General features: G+C 33.0%; 1 protein-coding gene across 1 annotated transcript in view; it reads right to left on the reverse strand.

Annotated features, from left to right (window-relative positions):
• Positions 1 to 19,665, reverse strand: part of LOC108917579 (sodium/potassium/calcium exchanger 3-like) — a 38,858-nt gene extending 19,193 nt beyond the window's left edge. The window contains exons 1-3 of the mRNA XM_023454432.1: positions 19,381 to 19,665; positions 8,974 to 9,204; positions 1,309 to 1,496 (exon numbers count right to left, since the gene is read on the reverse strand). Of these exons, the coding sequence (XP_023310200.1) occupies positions 1,309 to 1,496; positions 8,974 to 9,204; positions 19,381 to 19,522 (561 nt within the window). The 5' untranslated portion in view covers positions 19,523 to 19,665. The remainder of the gene's footprint in view (positions 1 to 1,308; positions 1,497 to 8,973; positions 9,205 to 19,380) is intronic.
• Positions 19,666 to 23,211: the final 3,546 nt, after the last annotated feature.

A 23,211-nucleotide genomic window follows, 5' to 3' on the forward strand; every position in this document is an offset into this window, starting at 1 on the left:
AAGGCACCTTCAGGTAAAGGGCGAAGATTAATAGTGACACATATAGGTAGTGCCAGTGGTTTTGTAGATGGCGGTTTACTTTTATTTGAATCTAAAAATACAGGTGACTATCACGAAGACATGAACGCAGATGTTTTCGAAGAGTATTTTACACAGATGTTGGATCTTATTCCTCCGGGGTCTGTAATTGTCATGGATAATGCCAGTTACCATTCACGGCAGACCGAGCGGACGCCTACGACTGCTTGGAGGAAAGCCGATATAATTCAATGGTTATCCGGAAAAAACATTTCTTTTGAAACAAATATGGTGAAAAAGGAACTTTTGACACTTGTCAATCTTAATAAAGATCAGAAAAAATATGTTATCGATGAAATGGCAACAAATCGCCAAATAACGGTACTACGGTTACCACCTTATCACTGTGAACTTAACCCAATCGAATTAGTCTGGGCGCAGGTAAAAGGAGATGTAGCGCGAAATAATACGACGTTTAAATTAAGTGACGTGAAAATTTTGTTAAAAAATTCCTTGGAACGAGTAACTGCAGATAACTGGCAAAGATGTATACATCATGTACAAAAAGAAGAGGAGAAAATGTGGGAACTCGATAATTTAATTGACGTTACTGTGGAACCTATCGTTATCAATCTAGGAGACGAAGATAATTCATCAGAATATTCAGAGGATGAATTTTAATATACCTACTTTTTTATTTTCTTTATTGTACATTTATACAACACTACATTTACTCACCATAATTTGAATTTTCAAAATACATATATTTTTGTGTGGAATAAAAGTCTATTCATTAAATTTAAATAAATATTTTGATAATAATATTGAATAATTTTATTTGAATTACTAAAAACCCTCTTAACCCGGTTATGATGCTTAAAGTAGCCTCATGTTTTGAAATGCTGTTTTTATATTGTCTACTTATAAGAGAAATGGACCGAGAAATTGAAGCGGCACAGACAAAGACGGATTGTCAGGGATTAAATTTTAGCTACCTGCTCCAATTTAGTACAGTCCGATCGCACAAAGTTTTTTTAAAAGTACACCTCATCGTATACCGATAAATATAAAAATATTGAATATAAGCACCAGTACTACATTTATTTACGATTTTAAAATAACAAGTAATACATAATAATTTTAATGGTAAGTACAAACACTTGGCTGTCACTATATATCTGTTCACTAAGTGTGAAAAATTCTCAATTTATATAATCGTTCCTTCCACGGACGACAGAAAGCACAACAAAGAGGCTCAAACTGATAAATACGTTATGAATACAAGATTACCATATTCGAGAAGAGTCCGCAACAAGCGGGCACCGCTAAAATGTTGAAGACTGCCGACCCCACGACGGTGCCCACACCCAGGTCGCCTTCCGTGACGAACGTGCCCACACAATTAATAAATAATTCAGGACTAGAGCTGGCCGTCGCCATGAATGTAGCGCCTGCTATGTCTTCCTTCATGTGCAGATCTGGAACAAAAAAAAAACCATCGATTCAGTTGGGGAACAGGGCACGCACCGCACAAGTTTGAATTATATCAAAGAGGGAGGAAAACCGAGTTTAAAAAAGTTTTTTACGGGTATGCTTTCGCATTCTGTAAATATATATGAAAAAGATGTAGATATGATTAAATTTGGAAAGTGTAGCGAAATTCTGAAGGATAAAAATTCACATTCACAAGTTTTATATTTTTTATGTATTTTTTATTATATTTTTTTTTATATTTTTAAATTTTATATTTTCAAATGCTTTATAAGTTTACTTTTACATTTTAAATGTTTTATAAATTTTCTTGTACATATCCTGTATTCTGTTTTAAAATGTTCCAACATCAAAATGTCTAGTATATTAAATTAAATTCACAATAAACTTTATTCAGTTTATTCTATTCTAACCCTCTTCAACAAAGCTGAAATCTCTTAAGAGAATTAGGTAATGATAGTTAACACAAACTGTGTAGTGACGTGTACAATATGTCTAAATCAACACTGACGAGCAAATGGAAACTAATTTTAAAAGAAACATTGAATTAAATTGTTTTAAAGTTATTTATGAAAACAAATTACACAGATTGTAGCATCGGAAAGCATCGTAAATATCTGAACTACTGATTAAAATGTATCGACGCTCCCACACATTCATAAATCACAATAAAACTAAATCTTTCTAAGTTTCTGACAAAACAGTTTAGCCTTAATCAGGATTATAAGATTTTATTCAAGTCCATGCAAATATTTAGTTTTAACTAGGATTAAATGAATTTATTAAGCTCAAACTGATTTACCTAGATCCACAAAATTTAATGGATCACTAAACTGCATCTAATTATACTTATGCAAGTGGTTATCACCATCGTAAGAGTTGAATATACTGATAATTATTTAACGAAGGTAGAACGGTTTTATTCCGAAAACGGCTATTAACTTATAGAGCTTATAGACCAGGAAATATAAGGGGTATGCATGCATAATTCTTCGGTCAGACTGATTTTTCTGTGAGCAGATAGTAAAAATAGTGTAGAATAATATGTACCGTTTTTTTGTAATTTTGTTGTTAATCGGTTTGGAATACAAAAAAGTGTAAAGAAACAAAAAGATAATACAATGGCGTATATGATCTATTTTATTTGTAATATTATACAGGGTGGTCCTAATTTTATGCAGGAAACTTCGAGGACAGATAGATCTCTTTAAAATAATAGGTGTTTGCCTTATAAACATAGGTCTGGAACGGCCTCGTTTTAGAGATACAGGGTGTTGAAGTTGTTAAAAAATATATATTTTTTGTTTATATCTCAGGAATCTATTAACCGATCTCAATAAAATTTGGTACAAATAATGTACGATAGTAGGCCTTGCATTACCTAAAATATGATCTCTAAAGGTTTAACCAGTGATGTACAACTGGATAGGGGTCACCCCCTTTTTAGAAAAAAAGCTTACGCCACTGTATTTTTATTACGGTTATTGTAACGGATTTATATTCTAATGCACTAAATACGTAAAAAAGGTGACTTGAAATTTTGTATTAATACAAATACAATCCCCCTTGTGGCAGACACTTCAAATCATAATATTACAAAAATATTTATGTTTATGCTTAAAAGTAAGTGAAATTTGTAAGCACATCAACAAAATTCTTTCCACATCACTTGTGAGGTAGTGTTCCTGGTGTGTTTTAGTTTTTCCTGGAGGCATTATCTTTACAAATAAGAACAAATCAAAATAATAATAAAAATACATTTACCAAGCAACAACAACTAAATAAGAAACAAAATTAGCGTTACATATTTACAGCAATTGTTTAAAATGCGAACCACTCTCATTGATACATTTCTGACATCTATTAATGGAACTAATTGAAGCTAATATGTGGTGGTTTTCTTTTAATTTATTATATCCGTCTTCTATTCGCTGCAGCAGTTGTGGTCTAGTATCTATTGGAGTCGAGTAAACTTTTCAGGTAGGTCACCCCAAATGTAGAAGTCCAGGGAGTTTAGATCTGGCAATCTGGCTGGCTAAGACACTTAACCCTCTGCACCATTGTGGTTCACCTATCCATCATCTCATATAATTTTCATTAAGCCATTCTAGTTTTATTCTCCTAAAATGCGCAGGAGCACCATTCATTTGAATCCAGCTATTTTGTCGTATATTTAATTGAACAGCCTCTAATAATTCAAATATATGGTTTTCTTGAAAGTTTAGAAATGACCAACTTTCATGAGGATTTTCTTGTGACCAAATCTCTAGATTGTGAAAATTCACTACCCCTCGCCTTGTGAACGTAGCCTCATCGGTCCAAAGTATTTCTAGTAAGAATTCAAACAGCCACTAATAAAAATTCAGGCGTCTCTCTGCATCTCCCGGAAGTAAATTTTGCACAGGTTGTAAATGGTACGGATTTCTGCCATCCTTACGTAGAACTTTTCAAATTTTCGATTTACTCACCCCAAGTTGCCGAGACGTTCTTCGTGTACTTAGCCGAGGATCGTCGTCAAATGCTTTTAAAATTTCATTTCTGTGCCTTTCATTCCTTTGTCGTGATTTTCCAAATATTGTTTTAATCCAAAAAGATGAAAGCGACGAGTGTAAAGAATTTTGTTGATGTGCTTACAAATTGCACTTACTTTTAAGCATAAACATAAATATTCTTGTAATATTATGGTTAGAAGTGTCTGCATCAAGAGGATTGTATTGATATGAATAACTTGAGAACGGTGAACTTTAGGGAAAAAATTCAAGTTACCTTTTTTACGTATTTTGTGCATTAGAATATCAATTCGTTATAATAGCTTGTAAAAAATACAGTGGCGTAGGTTTTTTTTATAAAAAAGGGGGTGACCCTGTCCAGTTGTACACCACTGGTTAAATCTTTAGTACTCATATTTTAGGGAATACAAGGCCTACTATCATACATTATGTGTACTAAATTTTATTGAAATCGGTCGATGAATTCCGGAGATATAAACAAAAAATATTTTTTTTAACAACTTCAACACCCTGTATCTCTAAAACAAGGCCGTTCCAGACCTATGTTTATAAGGCAAACACCTATTATTTTAAAAAGATCTATCTGCTCTCGAAGTTTCCTGCATAAAATTCGAACCACCTTGTATAGGGTTATATATTTTTTATGGCACATAATGATCGATGATACCCACACCTCCGCCACTGGTAGGTTTCTAAAGCTGGAATTTGTTTAATACCTATTGTCAAACTAAATATATACACCGAATTTCGTTAAATTATCTCAAGCGGCTTAGAAATTAAAAATTGATTGTCTTTTTAATTTTTGACACGCTGTAACTGGGCAATGGCTGTCCTAAGACCCAACATTTATACAAAAAACCCTTATTTTGGCCACAGAAGACGCCCCTAGATTTTTTACCTCTACTTAAAAACACTGTATACAAATAACGTTGATGATAAAAACATTGATTTTATAGAAAATAATAAAATTAAAACTTAATTTGAAGGAAATAATAGTCGACAGGTACCCCGGACAAGAGCCTATTCCATCCTTACACCATTATCACATTTTCCCGACAATAAATTTTTTACGAAGCTTATTAAGTCTTTGTTCGCGAATGTAAATCTAGTCAGAAAAATTACACGCAAATTTTCTCCGTATTAGCCCTTGTCAAACATAAAAAACCCGATATTGGGTGATAGATAGTCGACGTAGCGAAGAATTCCTATATTCGACAAGCGAATATTGATCACAGAGCGTTGTCCTGTCGGGGATTTAATCAGGATGGAGCCGTTAAGATCAACACATGTCTATGTGTGTGCTGAAAACATCAATGAGTATCGACGTAAAGCTTGGACAGGCTAGTGATTAATCTTCGTCATAAGAATATGTGTTTTCATCAATGATCAATTCTTTGGAGAACTGTTCCAAAATTTACCATCTTAATTCAGTTTCATATGTGTCAAAGAATATTTTACTTAACTAGAAACGAAAAATCTTCATGCAGCTGTATTTATTTATTATATTAATTGAACAACTTAAACTAATCAACTGCCATATTTTCTCTGATCGAAAATTGCAAATAGAGGTTCCTAATATTACAGTCGATCAAGTAGTATCGATGTTGACAAAACATTTCTAAATGTTGCAATGCTAACAACTTCCAGTCATGGTCTCCTAGATACTGCATCTGCGTTTCCATGGAGTCGTCCTCTTTTATGTTCAGTGGTGGAGTCATACTCTTCTGAAATTTGTAACTAACAAGCTGGCCTTCTGGGTTCTTAATCTGGAATCACCATTTCAAAGAGGCATGATCTGTCCTTAAAGTGAAGTATTGTCCGTAGAGGTACTTATGGAAATGTGTCAAGGTTTCGACAAGTTTTGTTAATGCCTGTTGAGATTTCGGGGTCTTAGCTGATGTTAGCAGGTATTCGACTTCTTGAAAGACGCTGCACTTGATTTGTTTTGATTCAATTTTAGGCTAGCTGATTTAATTTTCATTAAAACTTCCTCCATATTCTTCATGAGTTCTTCAAATGTCTTGCTCGATATAATGACGTCATCGCAGATACAGGTCTTCCAAGTAAATCCTTATAATACAGTCTCTAGAGCCATTTTCGAAAGACTCGAAAGTGACTGGAGCTTATACAGAGGTTAAAAGGCATGACATTCCAATTTTGTTATTGTGAAGCGTCAGTTTTCTGTAAACTGTTGAATACTAGAATAAAGAAATAACTACTCGTGTTTGGTTCCCTATTCCATATGATTTGCATCCCTTAATCATCTTCCTATTGCTTTTACACCCTCATGTATCCACCCTGTATCTGTCTGTTGTCAAAAGTAATTTGAACCAGATAATATATTTCACCCCTCTGTCTGCTGAACACATTTATTACAATCCTGACAAAATCCTATAATCTTGTAAAACCCCTACCATATTTTTTCTCGAGATCTGTCTTTAGATTTGCTCAAAGTTGTTGGTACTTATTTATGTCACGTCCTTTACATCTTGGGTCTTAAAATATTTTACGCCAATTTCCGTTGTACCAGTCGTATCATATAAGATTGTCGTGTAACTGTGACAATGCAGCAATGCAATTGGAATAAAAGCTGAAATTTATGCGAAAATCAAGTTATATGACAGCGAAATAAATGCGGGGAAAGACTATGGGGAGGATTGTTGACGCTCCTTAAGATATACAGTGTTGGTAGGTTTTACCTGTCTCTGAAGCCAAAATCATTGAGAAAAATTCCATAATAATGTACATATTAATTATCTTACATATTTATATTTATATATTTCTTATATTTATATTATTATAAGCAAATTGCATAACAAAACCTTTACTTATCTTAGGAAAATTTTTGTATAATCTACACAGACTAAAGTGTATGTAATTTAGCATATACAAAGATATACAAATGCTTGGAATAAAACTGAGACACCATAACTATATTATAGGAAATATCCAGAAGTGATTTTATTACAATTAATTAAACATAAAACAAAAATTATATCAAAGCGAAAAGCAAAACAATATTTCATGTTAACTTGGTCAGTGATAATATTGTTAATTTCGCAATTCTTATTAAAATTATTTTGTTCTGGATCTGGTCACGATTAAATACAGGGTGTCCCGCATAAGAACTGACACAGGGCAAGAGCATATAGGGGTGTCCAAAATATTGTAATTTAAGGAGGTATATCGGGGTCCGAGGGAAGTAAGGATCGTAGGGGGGACCTACGCTTTTTTTATGGGACTAAAACTTTAAAATCAATTTCGTTTTTATCAAGTCTTTCAAATGTATTGCCTCCTTGCTGTCAGCTGATTGCGACGTTGCCACATTAATCCTCAAGTCAGACAGAAATGCAATTATTGGTTTCTGTTTCTAATTAATACAGCTGTACTATGTTCAAAACTTACATTAGATTTACATAAAAAATAAGATAATACTGTGTACTATCTATGGAAAAGTTTTGTTTCACAATTTCTACATTTTTTCTCAGTTATGGGCAAAAAAGAGCCGCAAGGTCCATCTTCGCCATATAAACCTATGTTAAAATGAACAACTTTCAACAACAATATCTCAAAATCTAGACTCAAAAAAAATTTCAAAAAAAAATATGACGCACAGAGGGAGCACTGGGTAATACGTTATATAAATTTCAAGTACATCTGTGCATTTGGGTAAACCCGATATAATCATGTACTAAATTTGTTTTTTCTGCGGTTGCAGTGTTGCAGAGATATTAATTTTTTTTCGAAATTTAGAGCCGCACTTTGAGGGCTAATAAATGCTCAGGAGTGCAACTTTGTATGTAGGTAAGTTTAACTCACTGCAATATCGGCACTTTCAATTTACATGTAGTGTAAAATAAATTGTAATCGTCGTGTTTATAATAGTTACTATTTTGTATTGAAATGAATTATTTTGACATTTGTTTTATGTTCTAGAACGAAATAGACTTTGGCGTTCTAGAACATAAAAGTATTTTGCAGGTAGGTGACAAAAAAGACTCACTTTATCAATTGAAAACATAATGAAAATGTCGAAATGATGACAGTTTTCGAGAAAAGTTATTTTATAAGATCAGCTGTCAATAATCAATTTAAGTAAATGTGTATAACCTTGATCCTAAAATATTATAATTAGGGAAAGTACTGTTAGGTACAAATTTGCTTCATTGGAAGTTATGTGGCGTTTAAATTTTCGTAAAAATCACAATTACGCAGCTATTCAGAGATGTTGGATGTAGATTAGTAAAACTTGAAGTGGCAACACAACCAAATAAAGATAATACAATAAATATGTATACAATTATATTAATCAGTGATGAAAATACTGAGAGACACCGTCATTAAAAACGTCAGAATTTTATTCTAATTCTCAATTGTATTTCAAAGAAACAGTATCCTTTTCATTTTATTCGTAAAAAGAGTAATTTTCAAGTTATTTTTTAGTCTAAAATAAGCTTAATTTTAAGTTGAATTTTAAGAAATGCCAAAAAAAATCATTTATACGATTTTTATCGAGAATACAATTTTAAATACAATAATCATTAAGATTAAAAAACTTGGACGAAGAAATTTCTATTTTGTAAGAGCAAGTTTCTACACCACTGTGTTTCACGGTTTTTTAATGATTACATTTTATTTTCTATAAATAAAAACGAACTTATTGAATTCACAAAACATCGAAATTCTGACGTTTCTAATGGGATATCTCCCAGTATCTCCGTCACTGGTTGAAATAATTGTGTACAAATTATGATACTTTTCAAAAATTTAAACACTATGTAAGTTACATAGTGTTTAAATGAAGCAACTAACAATATGACACATTTGAACCATTTATCTAATTTTGATTTCAAGATTATCAAGATATCATTTGTACCCCTTCATTTAAAACACCCTGTACACAAAGCAATAAAGAATGTGGATTAAAGTAAAGATCTGATTAAGTAATACTCACTATCACAGAATTTCTTGATCGCAGGAACGAAGTAGTCGTCGCAGACAATTGCCAGCAGGGTGAATAGGTAGCAGGCCAGGAGAGCGTGCAGAACAACGAAGCCGTGTTGCCGCTGCTGTCTGGTGAATCCATCTGGGGGAAACTCGTTTATTGCTGCGGGGGTGCAGTTAGGGGTGACGTTTTGCCTCCGAACTGCCCCCAGGAGATGACGACTGCTCGCCAAAGGTGACACTAAAACAATTATAACAAAATGTCTCAGAAATAACTTAGAAGACATTTGAAATCATTCACTAGTGTATAGGGAATGTCCTCAAAATGCTGTTACAGCATCGCGATTACCAACCAAACTAAATATATCACGGAGGTTTATTGAATTCAAGTCTGTTCAGAATTTTAGGACAATCTATCGAAGATACCATAATTTTTTGTTTATTTATTTACTTTATTTTAAAAGCCGATGCAAGGTATCCTTGTCCGTGAGTGAAAGGGATTCAATTCGAACATTACTCGTAAGAGAATTGATTCGCCTCTTGCTGCCTGTGCTTTTTGCTTTGATTGGTGCACATGGATATTAACCCCAATTAAGGTTAAGTGTCCAACTTCAGCATCGTTCTTTTATTATTGAGTTCTTACGATTTAGTTCACGTTTGATTTGTACTCAGCTGCCTCAAACTCGATCCATGTTTTCTTTCTTAATAGTAGGTATCACATAAACAATCTGCTTGTGTCATTCAATGCAGATAACAACTTAAGATTCATTGTTTCTGCTGAAGTACCAGTAAACAAGTGCTTAATCCAATTGAAAATATAAATAGAAACAAATGCGTTAATGTTATTGAAGTCTTATCACATGGAGTAATCATACATTGTGTCAGGGTCATACTTGTAGCCACTTGAACAGATAGGGGGGCGGGACACTATGGCCTACTGTCGGATGCAAAAAGGATAAGTTTATAACGAATTTCACCAAAACTCCAGGAGACGACATGGAAACCGACCACCCTGGGCACTAGGTACCTCGGAGACCGTTGCCGTCATGATATTCGTGTTCAGCAACCCCAAAAACCTCCGAGTAGCAAAATTGATCTCATTTCCGTCAATATTTTCCAAGTTATAAATTTTTCATTTTTTAATTCTTCGAGATGCAATTTTCCTTATGCACCGATGCAATATTCATTTCTCATTGATCACATAGGGTCACAAACTTTCTAGACGCTCTAACGAATCGAATACAAAAAACCGCATAATGATCCATCTTACTGCACAGATTTCGGAGGTTCAGTGTTTCATTTCTTCGACTATATGTATATGTATAGGCCAAGCAAATAAGATTTTTACTCGAAAAAAGTCCTATCCGCGAGATTATTGTAAAATTGTCTAAAGGAACATAATACAAGACATATCTCATCTCGTGAGTCAAAAAATTTTATTATCTAACTTTTCTGTTTAAACAAATAAGTGAAGGAAAACAGTTTTTTCACTTTGCAGGGAAAACCATAAATTTTAGCGAATAGTGACTCAGACAGCTTGTAGGGAGTAAAATTATCTACAAAATGAGACTTGCTAAACTAAAATCGGTTAATAAATAAAAAAGTTATTGCAAAAAACAAGAAAAGTGCCCATTTTTTAATTTGTTTATAACTATCGCATTTATTGTTAAAATTTTATAAAACCTATGACAAGTTGAGGGTTTTGTCATACTTTAAAAGTGTGCCAAAAGTGGGCGCTGTAGGTGCAATAGTTTTCGCACAATTCTATTTGTTTATAGCGGAGGCTCCAAAAGTTATGAACTTTAAGCCTCTGTACAGACGTTAATTTTCAATCAAACATGATTCTGAAAGCGTCATTGTAATCTTAAAGACGCAATTAAGCGACCTATTAAAAAATATCACCGTTTTTTTGACATTAACATTCTCAAATTGTGCATTAAAAAACCGTGCGTTTTTCGCTTATAAACAATTTGAATAACATTGTTGCTATTTATGCTATCTCACCGAAAATAGATGCAATGGATAGCTGGAAAAAAAATACAGTTTTAAAATAAAAAAAGTGCCCTCTACGACCAACAGGAGCCAAGATAAGAATCTTTTTTTAAAAAATCGTAGCGCAATTGTTTATAAATATTAAGACTTGAATTTTTCGCAAAATAAAGTTTACGACGTAAACTACGATTTCCCGTGAATTGCATTGAAAAATGTGGAAAATTAACGACTCACGAGCCCTTTAAAGAGAAGGTACTCGCTAAGTAAACTGTCCGGCGGCCGGCGGCGTGGTGGTGGGGGAAGTGCGCGCTGTAAATTTTGCAATATCTCGGCTTCTATTCATCGTAGAAACTTATTATTTTTTTATAAACTGGGGTAGCTCGACGAAAAAATAACAATGGGCATATTTACGAATTCGTAGAATAGCCCTGAACCCCAGAAAAAATGCATCTTTTATACTTAATTTTTTTTAATTTACAAAAATGTCACAAAAATTATTGTTAAACGAAATATTAATTAGAATTTCAATTTCGGAATTATTTTACTATTATTAAATAAATAAATGAAGCTATCGTTCATTTAAAAAGTATTTTTTAACATATTAAGCCAAAGTAAACTTGTTGTTTTTCAATATTTTGTAATTACGATTTAAATGTAAAATTAAAGTAAAAATTCATAAATTATTTTCAAATTATTATTTCACATAAAAAGAGCAAACATTTTTAATTTTAAATTGTATTATTTTGCATTATAGCTATTATTGAAAATGGTTGTGATTAATATTTTTTTAATTAATTTTGATTATGTTGCAAACATTTTTTTGTATAAAATCAGTAATGAATATAATAAAAAAAAAACTTTATGTATTAAAATTTCAAGAAGTTAAAAGTTGTAATTTTATCGACCGCATTATTTTTATTAATATTTTTTAATTTTGAGAATTTTGCAATAAATTCAAATGCTTTTTATTCTTTTTAAAATCTTTTAACAATAAATTATAATAATTTAATTTAATCTGTTACAGAAATACCCAATTAAATAAAAAGAGAAAATCAGATGAAGTTATTCTTTTATATTTCTAATGTCGTTTATGAATTTAGTGTATTTTGTTTTGTATACGATTTTTTATATGTTTACACAAACAAAATGTTAGTACCTTTTATTTAAAGAGAATAAGTACTATTTAGAATTACCGCCCCAATTTTTTCGTCGTCTCTAGAAGTCATAAAGAACAGTTGGCAACCCTGCTTTTACCGCGACTGACTTGTTTTTAATAACTATTATTTTCAGAACTTTGAGAAATACTAACAATGAGACGAGTTTAAATTAAATTTCTATTAAATTCTTTAACAGACTTCCATCTGAGATTCGATCACTAAATTCAGACTGTTTTAAAGCCAGAATTAGAAAATATCTTAAGAGGAAAACGTTTTATAATTTTGATGAGTTCCTTGCTGACCAGTTTTTAGATATTTAATGTATGTTCGTAATATTCACCTTTTTATGCTGTTTACGTTATATTTATCTGAATGTGTTTTTTAGCTTTAGTGTAGTATCGCTTATATGTTGTAACTTTCGCGTTTTTCTTTCTTTGACTTGTGTAAACATTTTAATGTATAGACACCAATAAATGATTTGATTTGATTTGAGTTTTATCAAACCAGAGTTAGAGAGAACTAAAGCAATTCAAGTTACTATCGACATTTATAAGTTTGCAATAATATGATTGTCTTATATCTTTGTACTTTTCTTCTACATTATTCGCCTCGTAATTAAATGCCCGTTGAATTCTCTTGAAACATTTTTTAGAATAGTTTTTGTTTGCTTTGAAGTTTAGGTTGCTCAAAGAATATTTGTCCTTCCTTCAATAATATCTATAGAAACATGGTGACATATTTTTACAAATATTGTCTAACCTTTTTTGAAGAATGATTCATTTAAATTTTAATATAATAGTAGTGGCAGTATTTATTGCCCAATACATATGCATTCAGTTACTAGACAAATTACAATAACAATTGTAATAATAATAATAATGTTGTACTGTAGTAATAATCATATTGTTATATTTAATAGACTGGATCAAAAAAATCGACAATTTTTTTTGAAAGATATATCGAGAATATCATTCAGAATGACGAAAAAAAATATCGTGAGAGTTTGAGCCCTTAATATTAGTTTTAAGAGGTCTATCATCGCTAGTTTCGATTTTTTATTCCTGATCCCATTTTTGCGTCAAAACTACCAAACCATCAAGGTAAAAAATTTATCTACTTATATTTTTTAAGGAAATTGAATGCCCTACAAAAAAGGTCCGATTGAAAATTTTCGGCAGACGAGTCGTTTTCATGTAATCAAACCTTGAAAATTGATGTTTTTTCGATTTTACTTTTTAACTTTGGAATTTTGTAAATAACGAACAAATTAATATCTGAAAAAGAACAATACAGATTTTCGTAGGAAATTTAATGCTGGACAAAAAAGGTCTCTTAACATTTTTGCACAAATTCACTCCTTCAAAAGTTATTCACGATTGAAGTTGAAGTAAAAATTAAGAATTTTTGTTTTTTCGTTTTGGACCCAATTTTTTCCACTCAATGAAACAAATTGATATTATACATCATCGAAAATTATCATTCTATCTATATAATCGCCAAAAATATCCTATAACAAAATAATATATTTTACATGATTATGCTTGGGTATTAAACGAATACAATAACGAGTACACAGAAATGATGTAATAACACACAATTTATTTGAAAATTACAGGAATACCTCCATGTAGGAAATCATCGACTAATATTTTCTACAGTAACAGAGCGGAGATCCTGAAAGGAACATGTATTAATATCACAGTTCCTGCTATTTTTATTAAAATTATGTAGGCGACTTCAACATAATATTGCTTCTTGCCAAGCACCAATAAAAAGTAAGTGAATTCCTATTAATACTTTTAGGTAGGTACCAGAAAATTTAATACTAAGCCACTAAATTACTTTTAAATTTCAGAGATTGTAAATTGAACCCAGTAAAACTTTTTGATTAATATCTTGGAGTCAATAAATACCATATATGTTATATTCCAGTTTGGAATGTAAATGTGAAAAATATGGATCCTCACCCTTAGTGTTTTAGTGTTAGAAAATGTCTCAAGACTGCAGATTAAAAAAATGCTGATTTTGACATAGAATTGATGTGATGAATAAGAAGAGTGAGTTTAGAATAAAACAAGATACCTATTTAAATCTTTAGCTAGAGTCTGGCGGCTCAAAAAGAGTATCGACAACGTTTCTCTCTTTTCTAAAAAAAATTGTTTATTTAAATTATTTAAAAAATAATTATTTCTGACTAAACTACGCAGAATTCGAAATAAGAAGTAGGGACATTTTTTCTTCAAAAAATTCTAATTCATTATGAAATAATATTATTTGCTTCATAATTCAAAGGAATAAAAAGAATTCAAAAAATTTCTGTTAAGGGTAGTTAGAAAACTATCCTTATTTATAACCGATTTTGATGAAACTTATGATAGTTAAAGACCCTTATGGTATGATTGTTACCTACAATTTTCGTTCTGTTATATTATTCTGAAAGAAAGTTATTTTAAAAAATATCCAAATGATAAGACTCCTTTGGAGGGCCATATCTCAGTAACGGTGCTCCGGAGGACCAATGTTTATAGGAACTTTTTTTAGTACCCTTGGCTCTACTTTCACCTCCTTAAATTTTCTACCAACTTTTCCAAACACCCTCTATAGGTATAGTCTTCGACTGACGTTACCATTTGGAAAAGTTTTAAATCATCGACAAATAATAGTTTTTCATATGATATATAACTGCATAAATCATTAATAAAAGGTAGGAAAAGTTGTGGTTCCAAGTTTGAACCTTGGGGAACCCCCAATGTGGCCACTATATCATGTATAATTTTTCACAAGTTTGTTAATTTCAAATGCCATTTTTTAATGTATAAGATCTGTTTAGAAAATTACCGAACTATATATTTTTAAATTATATTATTAATTCTGTACATTATTGGGGTTTGTCACCTTCAAAGTGCTCTCCCCGCCCCCCTATTCATACACTTTTCCCAGCAGTGTTTCTATTTTGTGAAGCAGACATGGATAGCTTCATTTGAAAATGCCTTTAAGTCTGTGACGAACGTGCTTTGATGTCTTCGATAGCCTGAAAACAGCGTTATTTCAGCACTAATTTTCGGAAATAAGAAAAAAATCGCGGGGAGCCAGGTCTGGCGAGTAAGGAGGGTGAAGGAGGACATTTTTGACTAAAAAGTCATGGTGCATGAACCATGACTTGTTTGGTTATTTTCTGAACAAACCTGGTACAAGCAAATTTAGAACAATAGTTATTTTATCATATGTGGGGCACTCTTAGTTTGGCTGGATTTATGATTCCATCTCTTGCAAAGATGGGGCCTTGTATACGTACATTTTTCAAGTACGCATCTGATAAGAACTTTTTTTTTAAATTCCTGTCGTTTTGACGTAATTCTCTCTGTGCGTAATTGGGCAATTAGTAAATGACATTTTTTCTATTAAAAAATCACGTCATTAAAAAATCCTTAACGCAGTTACGAGATCAATTAATCAGGAGATACGAATCAGTTTTACAGTACAGACAATTTTTTGTTCGAGTTTTAAAGTGACACTTTAAATCACTTCAAAGTTCAAGTGCATTTAGGTATTTTCAGCGTAGAGTTGAATTTGATGGACAAGTCAAAGCATTTTAGGAATTTACGTCTTACTTTATCGAACTCGCTTGCTTCTGAGTAAGATCTGAGGCTTGGAAAAGCATTAATAAAAAATCGTTGCGATAGAAATTATGTTAATCGGTATCTAAATTGTTTACGGAGCACAGCCAATCAAATACTACACTTATGAGTGGAAAGAAGGTCCAATTAATGTTTGAACATTTAGAAAACAAGGCCAAAAGCGTACGTAAGGCAAACAAAGGGAAAAAATCGTCATAAATAAAATGGGATATGTCAGTATAGATCCTACTATATCAACGAAAAGAATTGGAGACGAAATTGGCGCCTCTCTTTCCAGTTCATTCGGTTGACAAAGAAAAATAAGTGTACGTCCTACGTCGAACATAAAACAATTTTTTTTGTAGCTTCCTTAGCAACTTTTATTAAATCCTAACCATAGTAGGTGGTGTACGAAACAATAATAATAATTGTTGTTTCGGTTTGGCCTACTATTATTTTAGCCTTGATACCTCTAAGGATGAGAGGCAGCTTGTAAATTACGATAATTTTGATTAATTTGTTTGGGGTCGGGAGGCTAATTCGCAATCTGTAGCAATTAATTAAAAAGATACCCTAAAATTATAAATCCGCTAATCGCCAGCGACAAAGGAGTCGGCGATGGATGTCCTTTGTGTTTATAGCGTGTCGATAATAAAACTCCGTTGACCCGAAATACGCTTAATAATAATATTCGCACAACTCATCCAAAATGTAGTTAACTGGACGGAAAGTTTTATTTTAATTTTATCTTTTGCCGCATATGTTTGTTGTCTCAAATGATATAAACAAAATTACGGTCCTTCTTTTGACGTGGGAAAAAGATAAATACGTCCTAAAAGTAAAGAAACATCTTGACTTTACGAAATCTATATAATAAACTTTCGGGTAATTGGAAACTTTCCACGGAACTTTATCCCAACACCAGTTTGTTTACTTTTAATTCTGGTGGATATCAATAAACGGTTTTACAGAATTCATCGAAGCCAGTTAACAATAGTTCGTCAATATTTAAGGCGCTATAAAAGTCTAACAATATACAAACACGTCCCCATAAACTATATTTACGAGAGCAAGATAATTGAAAAGTTATTTATTTATGTACGTCTATTAGAATGTAAATCTGTTTGTCTAGCTCTTATTTTATTTTGAAATCTACGGAGCTAGTCGATTTTTACTTAATTTGTGTAAACCAACATTAGAAAAGGAAAGAAAACAATCGATATAAGTTATTTTTTAAAATTGTGAATGCTGTTGTTAATGTACATATTGAGAATGTGTTTTGCTTGAAAATGACTGAAGGTAATTACATTTTCCATTTTCATATTGGTATTAAATTCTTATATTTTTTTATATTACATTCTTATATTTTCATACAGGATAAAACAAAATGAATTATATATTCACACCAACCGATGGGGTTCTGGTATTTTTGTCGCATATAAACAGTAAAGTGACAGGTAGATTTAATTTGTTTTATTAATATCAGTAATATTCGTTGACACTTCAACAAAAGAAATCTTACAAATTTAATGAATGAACTTGAAAAAAATTCTTCAAAATACAGAAATACCTGATATCTGTCTATCTTGGCTATATTTATGCGTTGGTTTCCTTCAAGGGTGATATTATAACAACAAGAATAATAGTTATTTATTGTATAAGTGTTTCAAGTAGCATTTTATCCACGCAAGCATGTTTAAACGCGAGAACGTAGTTCGAGTGTTTAATATTCTTAAGTGGATAAAAGACAATTAAAACACGAATGCAATACAACGTTTTATCCATAGTCACACCACAATCATATTTGTGGAGTCAGAATTATTGGAATTTAATAAAAACATATTCGCACGACTTGATATTTCTTACTAGTTCTCAACGAAACGTGGTAGGTGACAGTCATCTGTTGCGTCTGGGAGGCGCCAGCGTAGAAACCCATGTTTTTAATAACGCGCGAAACCATGAGAAGAGCGTAGAGGTTCCAAAGTAGAATTAAATCAAATTGTTAAATTGAAAGTAATTGGAAAAGAAAGTAACAGATATATGATAAGCTGTTTTTTTGGCGGATTTTCCAAGCTATAAGGATATATTAAATGAGATTGACTAATCCGTCTCGTATTTGCTACACAGATTCTTTTTTTGGCAAAGGTACCCTCAATAGTTGCTTCATTCCTGAATATCGCAAATCCAGAAGGATATACTGGCCATTATATGAGGCGACTTCGATAACTTTATTGGCCAATAAAGGTAGCTGATCTTACTACCATCAAATGGCATGGTGGATGGAAGAGCTCATCTATAGCAGAAAGTTATGTTGATGTGTCTATATCCAACAAATTTAATATTGCAAGGAAAATCCAAGGAAAATAAAGCTGTTCCTTACAAGAAGAGACATCCATAACTTGTGCAAATTCTTCACAAACTTCGGCAGATGTTATGCGTTCCGAAAATGATGGCAACAATGCTACAAGGCTTGTCATTAACGGAAAGGAAGTTAAATGTGATAAAACAAAAAACGAAATGTCTATTACTATAAATGTAAATGATAATGTTAATAAGTAAATAAATTAAATTTAATTTATTATAGGTTTATTATTTTTTCATTGTTCTACTAGTGAAATAAAGTTATTTTATCCCACTAGTGGATAAAGTATCACTTTAGACGGTTCATGTGTGTGGATAAAAATCCAATTATAGGGTGATTGTAAATAAAAGTTATTTCTTTGAAAGATTACAATGTTTTAATAATTTCAGTATGTCAGATGTGTTTTTGATTAACGCAAACGAATGGATCACGTCTGGATTGTTTGTGTCGTACATCCGCTTTTAAAGTTTGGTCAGGCATTTTTGTTAGAACCCGTATAACAAGGATCAACTAAATTAAACACAGTAGTACAATACCTTGAAGATAACCACAGTAAATAGTTGTGATTGTAATGTTTAACAAGAACAGTCTTAAGTGTAGAAATAGTTGTTTCGTTTGATTTTGCACTTGTGTATGTATATTTTACATTACAAAAAATGTGTAATGATAAATACTCTTTGAATAATAACTCGAACAGTATATACAGGGTGTATCCTAAGTCTATAAATTAAGGGGGTGATTCCTTTGGTCATTTTAGGCCCAAAAACCTTAATAAACCAGGGCCCTAAAGTTGCTGGTTTCCAAGATAGAGGGCGTTAATGTTTTTGAAAATATCACATTTTCTCAATTATCTCTGAAGTTGTTTGACGTAGATTGGCGAAACTTAGGGAAATGATGTAACCAATTAAAGGCAATAATTCAGTATATTTTTGTATAAATCTGTCTACCAGTGGCGGATATTCAGGGGGGCTATGTCATTAAAACTCTCAGAAAAACTACGCCACTGTATTTTCAAAAAAATTAATAGGTGCATTTGATTTACTGTTATATCTTTAATAAAAAAAAGGTCTCTTGTATTTTCTTCACACAATAAACCATTTTGTAACTGTATAAGCCCCAGCGAATACAGCGGTATTTACTCTGATACTACTGATATTGCACCACTTGACTTTCAACTAATAGAAAGCAGGGGCGTACTCAGTTAATTCTAATAAAAGTGAAATAAAATTTTAACACATTGTCACGTGAAAGACTACCACTAAATAAATTTTATCAACGTAGTTTCTCACCTAGGTCATTCCGAGAGGTACTGGCAACCCTTCCCCTGGACGCCACTGCGATTATAACATAAGTTACGGTCACTAACGAGATACAAACTACCCTAAGCGCTAAGGCAACACGTTTCTGTCTAGTCCTTAAAAGCATGGCCATCCTCTAACTTACTACGTATCGCGTGTTATCAAAAAATCATAAAACTTGAATCAACACCACGCGCTGGATTTTACAAATAGTCACTTTTGACCTGACGTTGGGCAACTGGTAAATTCCGGTGATAACGACACGACGCCTCGACAGTCTCGAAAGTGAGTAAACTAGTTTAAGAGCGCCGTGTGAATAAATACTCACCCCGTGGATTTTATCAGACACCTAGCAGTGGAAAATTATTGTTGAAAACATAAATAAGTAACCTCACCGCCGGTTTATCTCGTATCGGCGGAAGAGTTTATGAAAATAACGCCGGAGATAGCGTTCGAGAAAGCGAGGCGCATTTTTTTCGAAAAGGCAAAATAGTTCGGCCATGGCGAGGCCTCGCATTATGCGTGCGATCTAGGAAACAAAGATGATAAATGGGGCAGACGCTAAACCTTAGAAAACATTAAAAAGTTGTATTCCAAAGTCAACAAACACATTGTTAAGTACACGCGGTTGTTTGTATTTCTTTGGCGCGTTATCTATTTTAATACTCCGATTTTAATAATAGACGAAAGGTCAGGATCTGTTTGTATTAATACCAGATATATCTCTCCTTCTTGACATTACGAGCACTTAAAGACGACTTGTTTTGGTCTATATACTTCGTTACAATGAGTGAACTCCTTAGAAATAACAAGGCGTACGACTAAATTAAAAAAAATATTGCTCTCAGGAAGATTTTTCTTCATATCAATTATCCTAAATTAGTACATAATCCACATCAATATAGTTTTAAGTCAATATGACTTTAATAGTACATTATACTATAAGGGAGAGAAATGCGTTATTTTGGCAGAGGTGCAATTTGAAGCTCGAGGGCGAAGCCCGAGGGCTACATTGCACCGAGGACAAAATAGCATCTCTCCCGAATAGTATATACTATTTTTTCCACGGTCTCATTAACTTAAAAACACATATTTTGTCATTATGAAGTAAGTAGCACCAGAATTATTGTATTCGGATTTGAGCATTTATTTAGTAGTCGTTGAGTTATTGTCATAACTACAAAATAAACAAACAAAAAGAATTGTCAAATTAAGGTGCTAGTTTGGTTTAGTTTAAAGTTTGTTTAGTGCACAATGAATAATTGTGAGTCGGAAGAGATTGTGAAGGCTGCAAATATTGCAATAAGCAATTTGCTGCCTACGAAGTCAAGATCTTTATACGATATAGCCTACAATCGGTTCAAAAAGTGGTGCGCCGAGAAAAATGTTCAAGTACACAGCGAGAATGTTTTGTTGGCATACTTCAGTGAAAATGCAAAGAATTACAAGTGTTCCACATTATAGGCGCAATATTCTATGGTTAAGTCATGCTTGATAATTTACGACAACATAGATATCAGCAAATTCCCCAAGCTGATCGCATTTTTGAAAAGAACCGGTGACTGATATCAAGCGAAAAAATCGAAAATATTGACAAAGGGTGAAATCGACCGTTTTCTATCAAGTGCAGATGACAAAGAATTCTTAATGATTAAGGTAAGATTACTTTTGTTGTTGGGTATTTCAATTATTAAATATTTTGATTTTTTATAGGTTGGATTAATTCTGGGGATTGCCGGAGCTTGTCGAACTGATGAACTAGTCAATTTAACTGTAGATTATATTGAGGATGCAGGCTCTTCCTTGATTGTAAAAATTTCAAACACTAAGACAAAGATTCCACGAACCTTTGTGGTTGCCGATGTGGAAATATGCTTGAATTGTTTCGAAAATACCTGTCCCTTCGTCCTCTCCACGTCAAGCATAAGGCCTTTTTTTGTACTACAAAGCAGGAAAATGTAGTTCGCAGCCAGTTGGCAAGAATACCATGGGAAAAATTCCGAGTGTAGTAGCTTCGTATTTAAAATAACCTGATGCTGCATGTTATACTGGTCACTGCTTACGAAGATCTTCAGCGACATTACTGGCAGATGCTGGTGTGTATATCACGACAATAAAGAGTTATGCTGGTTGGAAATCAACGACAGTCGCTGAGGGTTATGTCGAGAACTCCATTGAAAATAAGACCAAAATTGCTAATCAGGTTTTAGTAGGTACCACTACTAGCGCAATCACAAAAACTGTAAATGTAAGCGAAAGTAATATTCCTTCTAATATTAATTTTGAAAATTGTACAAATGTAACATTTAATTTAAATGTCAATAAATAATTTCAATGTTATCTTTTTTTTGCATGAAAAACGTTCTCCATAATGTAAACTCCCCTGGGAGCATTATACTCCCTTGGGAATAATCGACTACTTCTGTTTTAATTTTGATGTCATAGAAACTGATTTTTACTCCCGACCGTGGAAAACACAGTTATCTTTTAAAATGTAATAACGCAGTGATAGGAGCTCCGGTAGTCAACATGTCAAAAGCGCGACTCAACTTTTTAACCTGTGTTCTATTCAAGTCCACTATTCGAACCTTAGCAGCTTTGTCCTTTTTAAAAGTCCAAAAGCTTCCTGGCCGACACTTCTCTCAGTTCCTTGGATTCGAAAAAAGGTTTTCCCAGGAACGTCATTCTTCTACGTGCAAATCCTGGGCGTCCACTGAGTCACATCCTTTGCCGATCGGACTGTTTACAACCCTTATATTGTATAGATGTTTCCTAAAGTGACAGTGTCCCATTATAAGTCCCGTCACTTTCCTGAGTAGAATTTTATTCAAGCTCAGCAATTATTCGTTTTTTTTCTGCTACATAAGTTCCTTCGCGTGGCTTTTCCCTGGCCTTGAAGATGTTCTGGCTCAGTGCATTGGCCCAGAGATGTGCCACCGAAGGGCTCCCGACCAATGATCCTCTATTCGAATCTCAAATGGCTTGTGGAAGTGACATCTTGGAACCATTTTGTCGGATACCTTCCCCAGAGTTGGTTCCGACATACAAGTGTCCATAATCCTGGAATAGGGACTACCTCTCCAGTCGTTATTGATCCTGAGTCAGTATGCTGCTAACCATGTTTCTGTTTTCACCACTATATGAAGCCCAAACGGACCAGTCTTTTGATTTTATTCAGTATTTTCCTCGCTGTAGTCTGTCGTGTTTTTTACTACCATACTACAGCGCCATAATAATATCCTAGGTCTTACTATCGATGTAACGAGCGTTCAAATAAAAACATGGTCGAAGTTGGCTCTGACACATTGGACGTAGGGAGTAGCTTATAGCGACCAACTTAACCTCATTTCTCAAAGAGCTGTATAGCAACTGTCAGTTTCAATAACGTCAATGACTATATAACTTTATTTTAAAGAATAATCGTGATAACAATAACAAACAATTAAAGGAGCTGCGGAAAATGTCCCCCTCCTTGTTATAACAATAAATTAAAGCAGCTGCTGAAAGTGTCCCCCTCCTTGTTATAACAATAAATTAAAGCAGCTGCTGAAAGTGTCCCCCTCCTTGTTCCAAGCACTTTTCACGCCTGTTCCTCAAAGAATAAAGACATTTTCTAAGATGCTCGGGGTATTGTTAATTTCACGAATCTTGTCTATAAGTCGAGATTGCAGATGGTTTAAATCAGGAATAGGCAGTTCAAAAATAGTGTTTTTAAGGTAAGGCCACAAAAAGAAATCACACGGCGGTCGATTTTGGAAAACTTCCCTCAACATATTCATCGTCTCGCCTGCCGTATGTGCCCTTGCGCCATCTTGTTGAAAG

This window comes from Anoplophora glabripennis, unplaced genomic scaffold, assembly GCF_000390285.2.
Source record: "Anoplophora glabripennis isolate ALB-LARVAE unplaced genomic scaffold, Agla_2.0 scaffold80, whole genome shotgun sequence".
NCBI classification, from domain to species: domain Eukaryota; kingdom Metazoa; phylum Arthropoda; class Insecta; order Coleoptera; family Cerambycidae; genus Anoplophora; species Anoplophora glabripennis.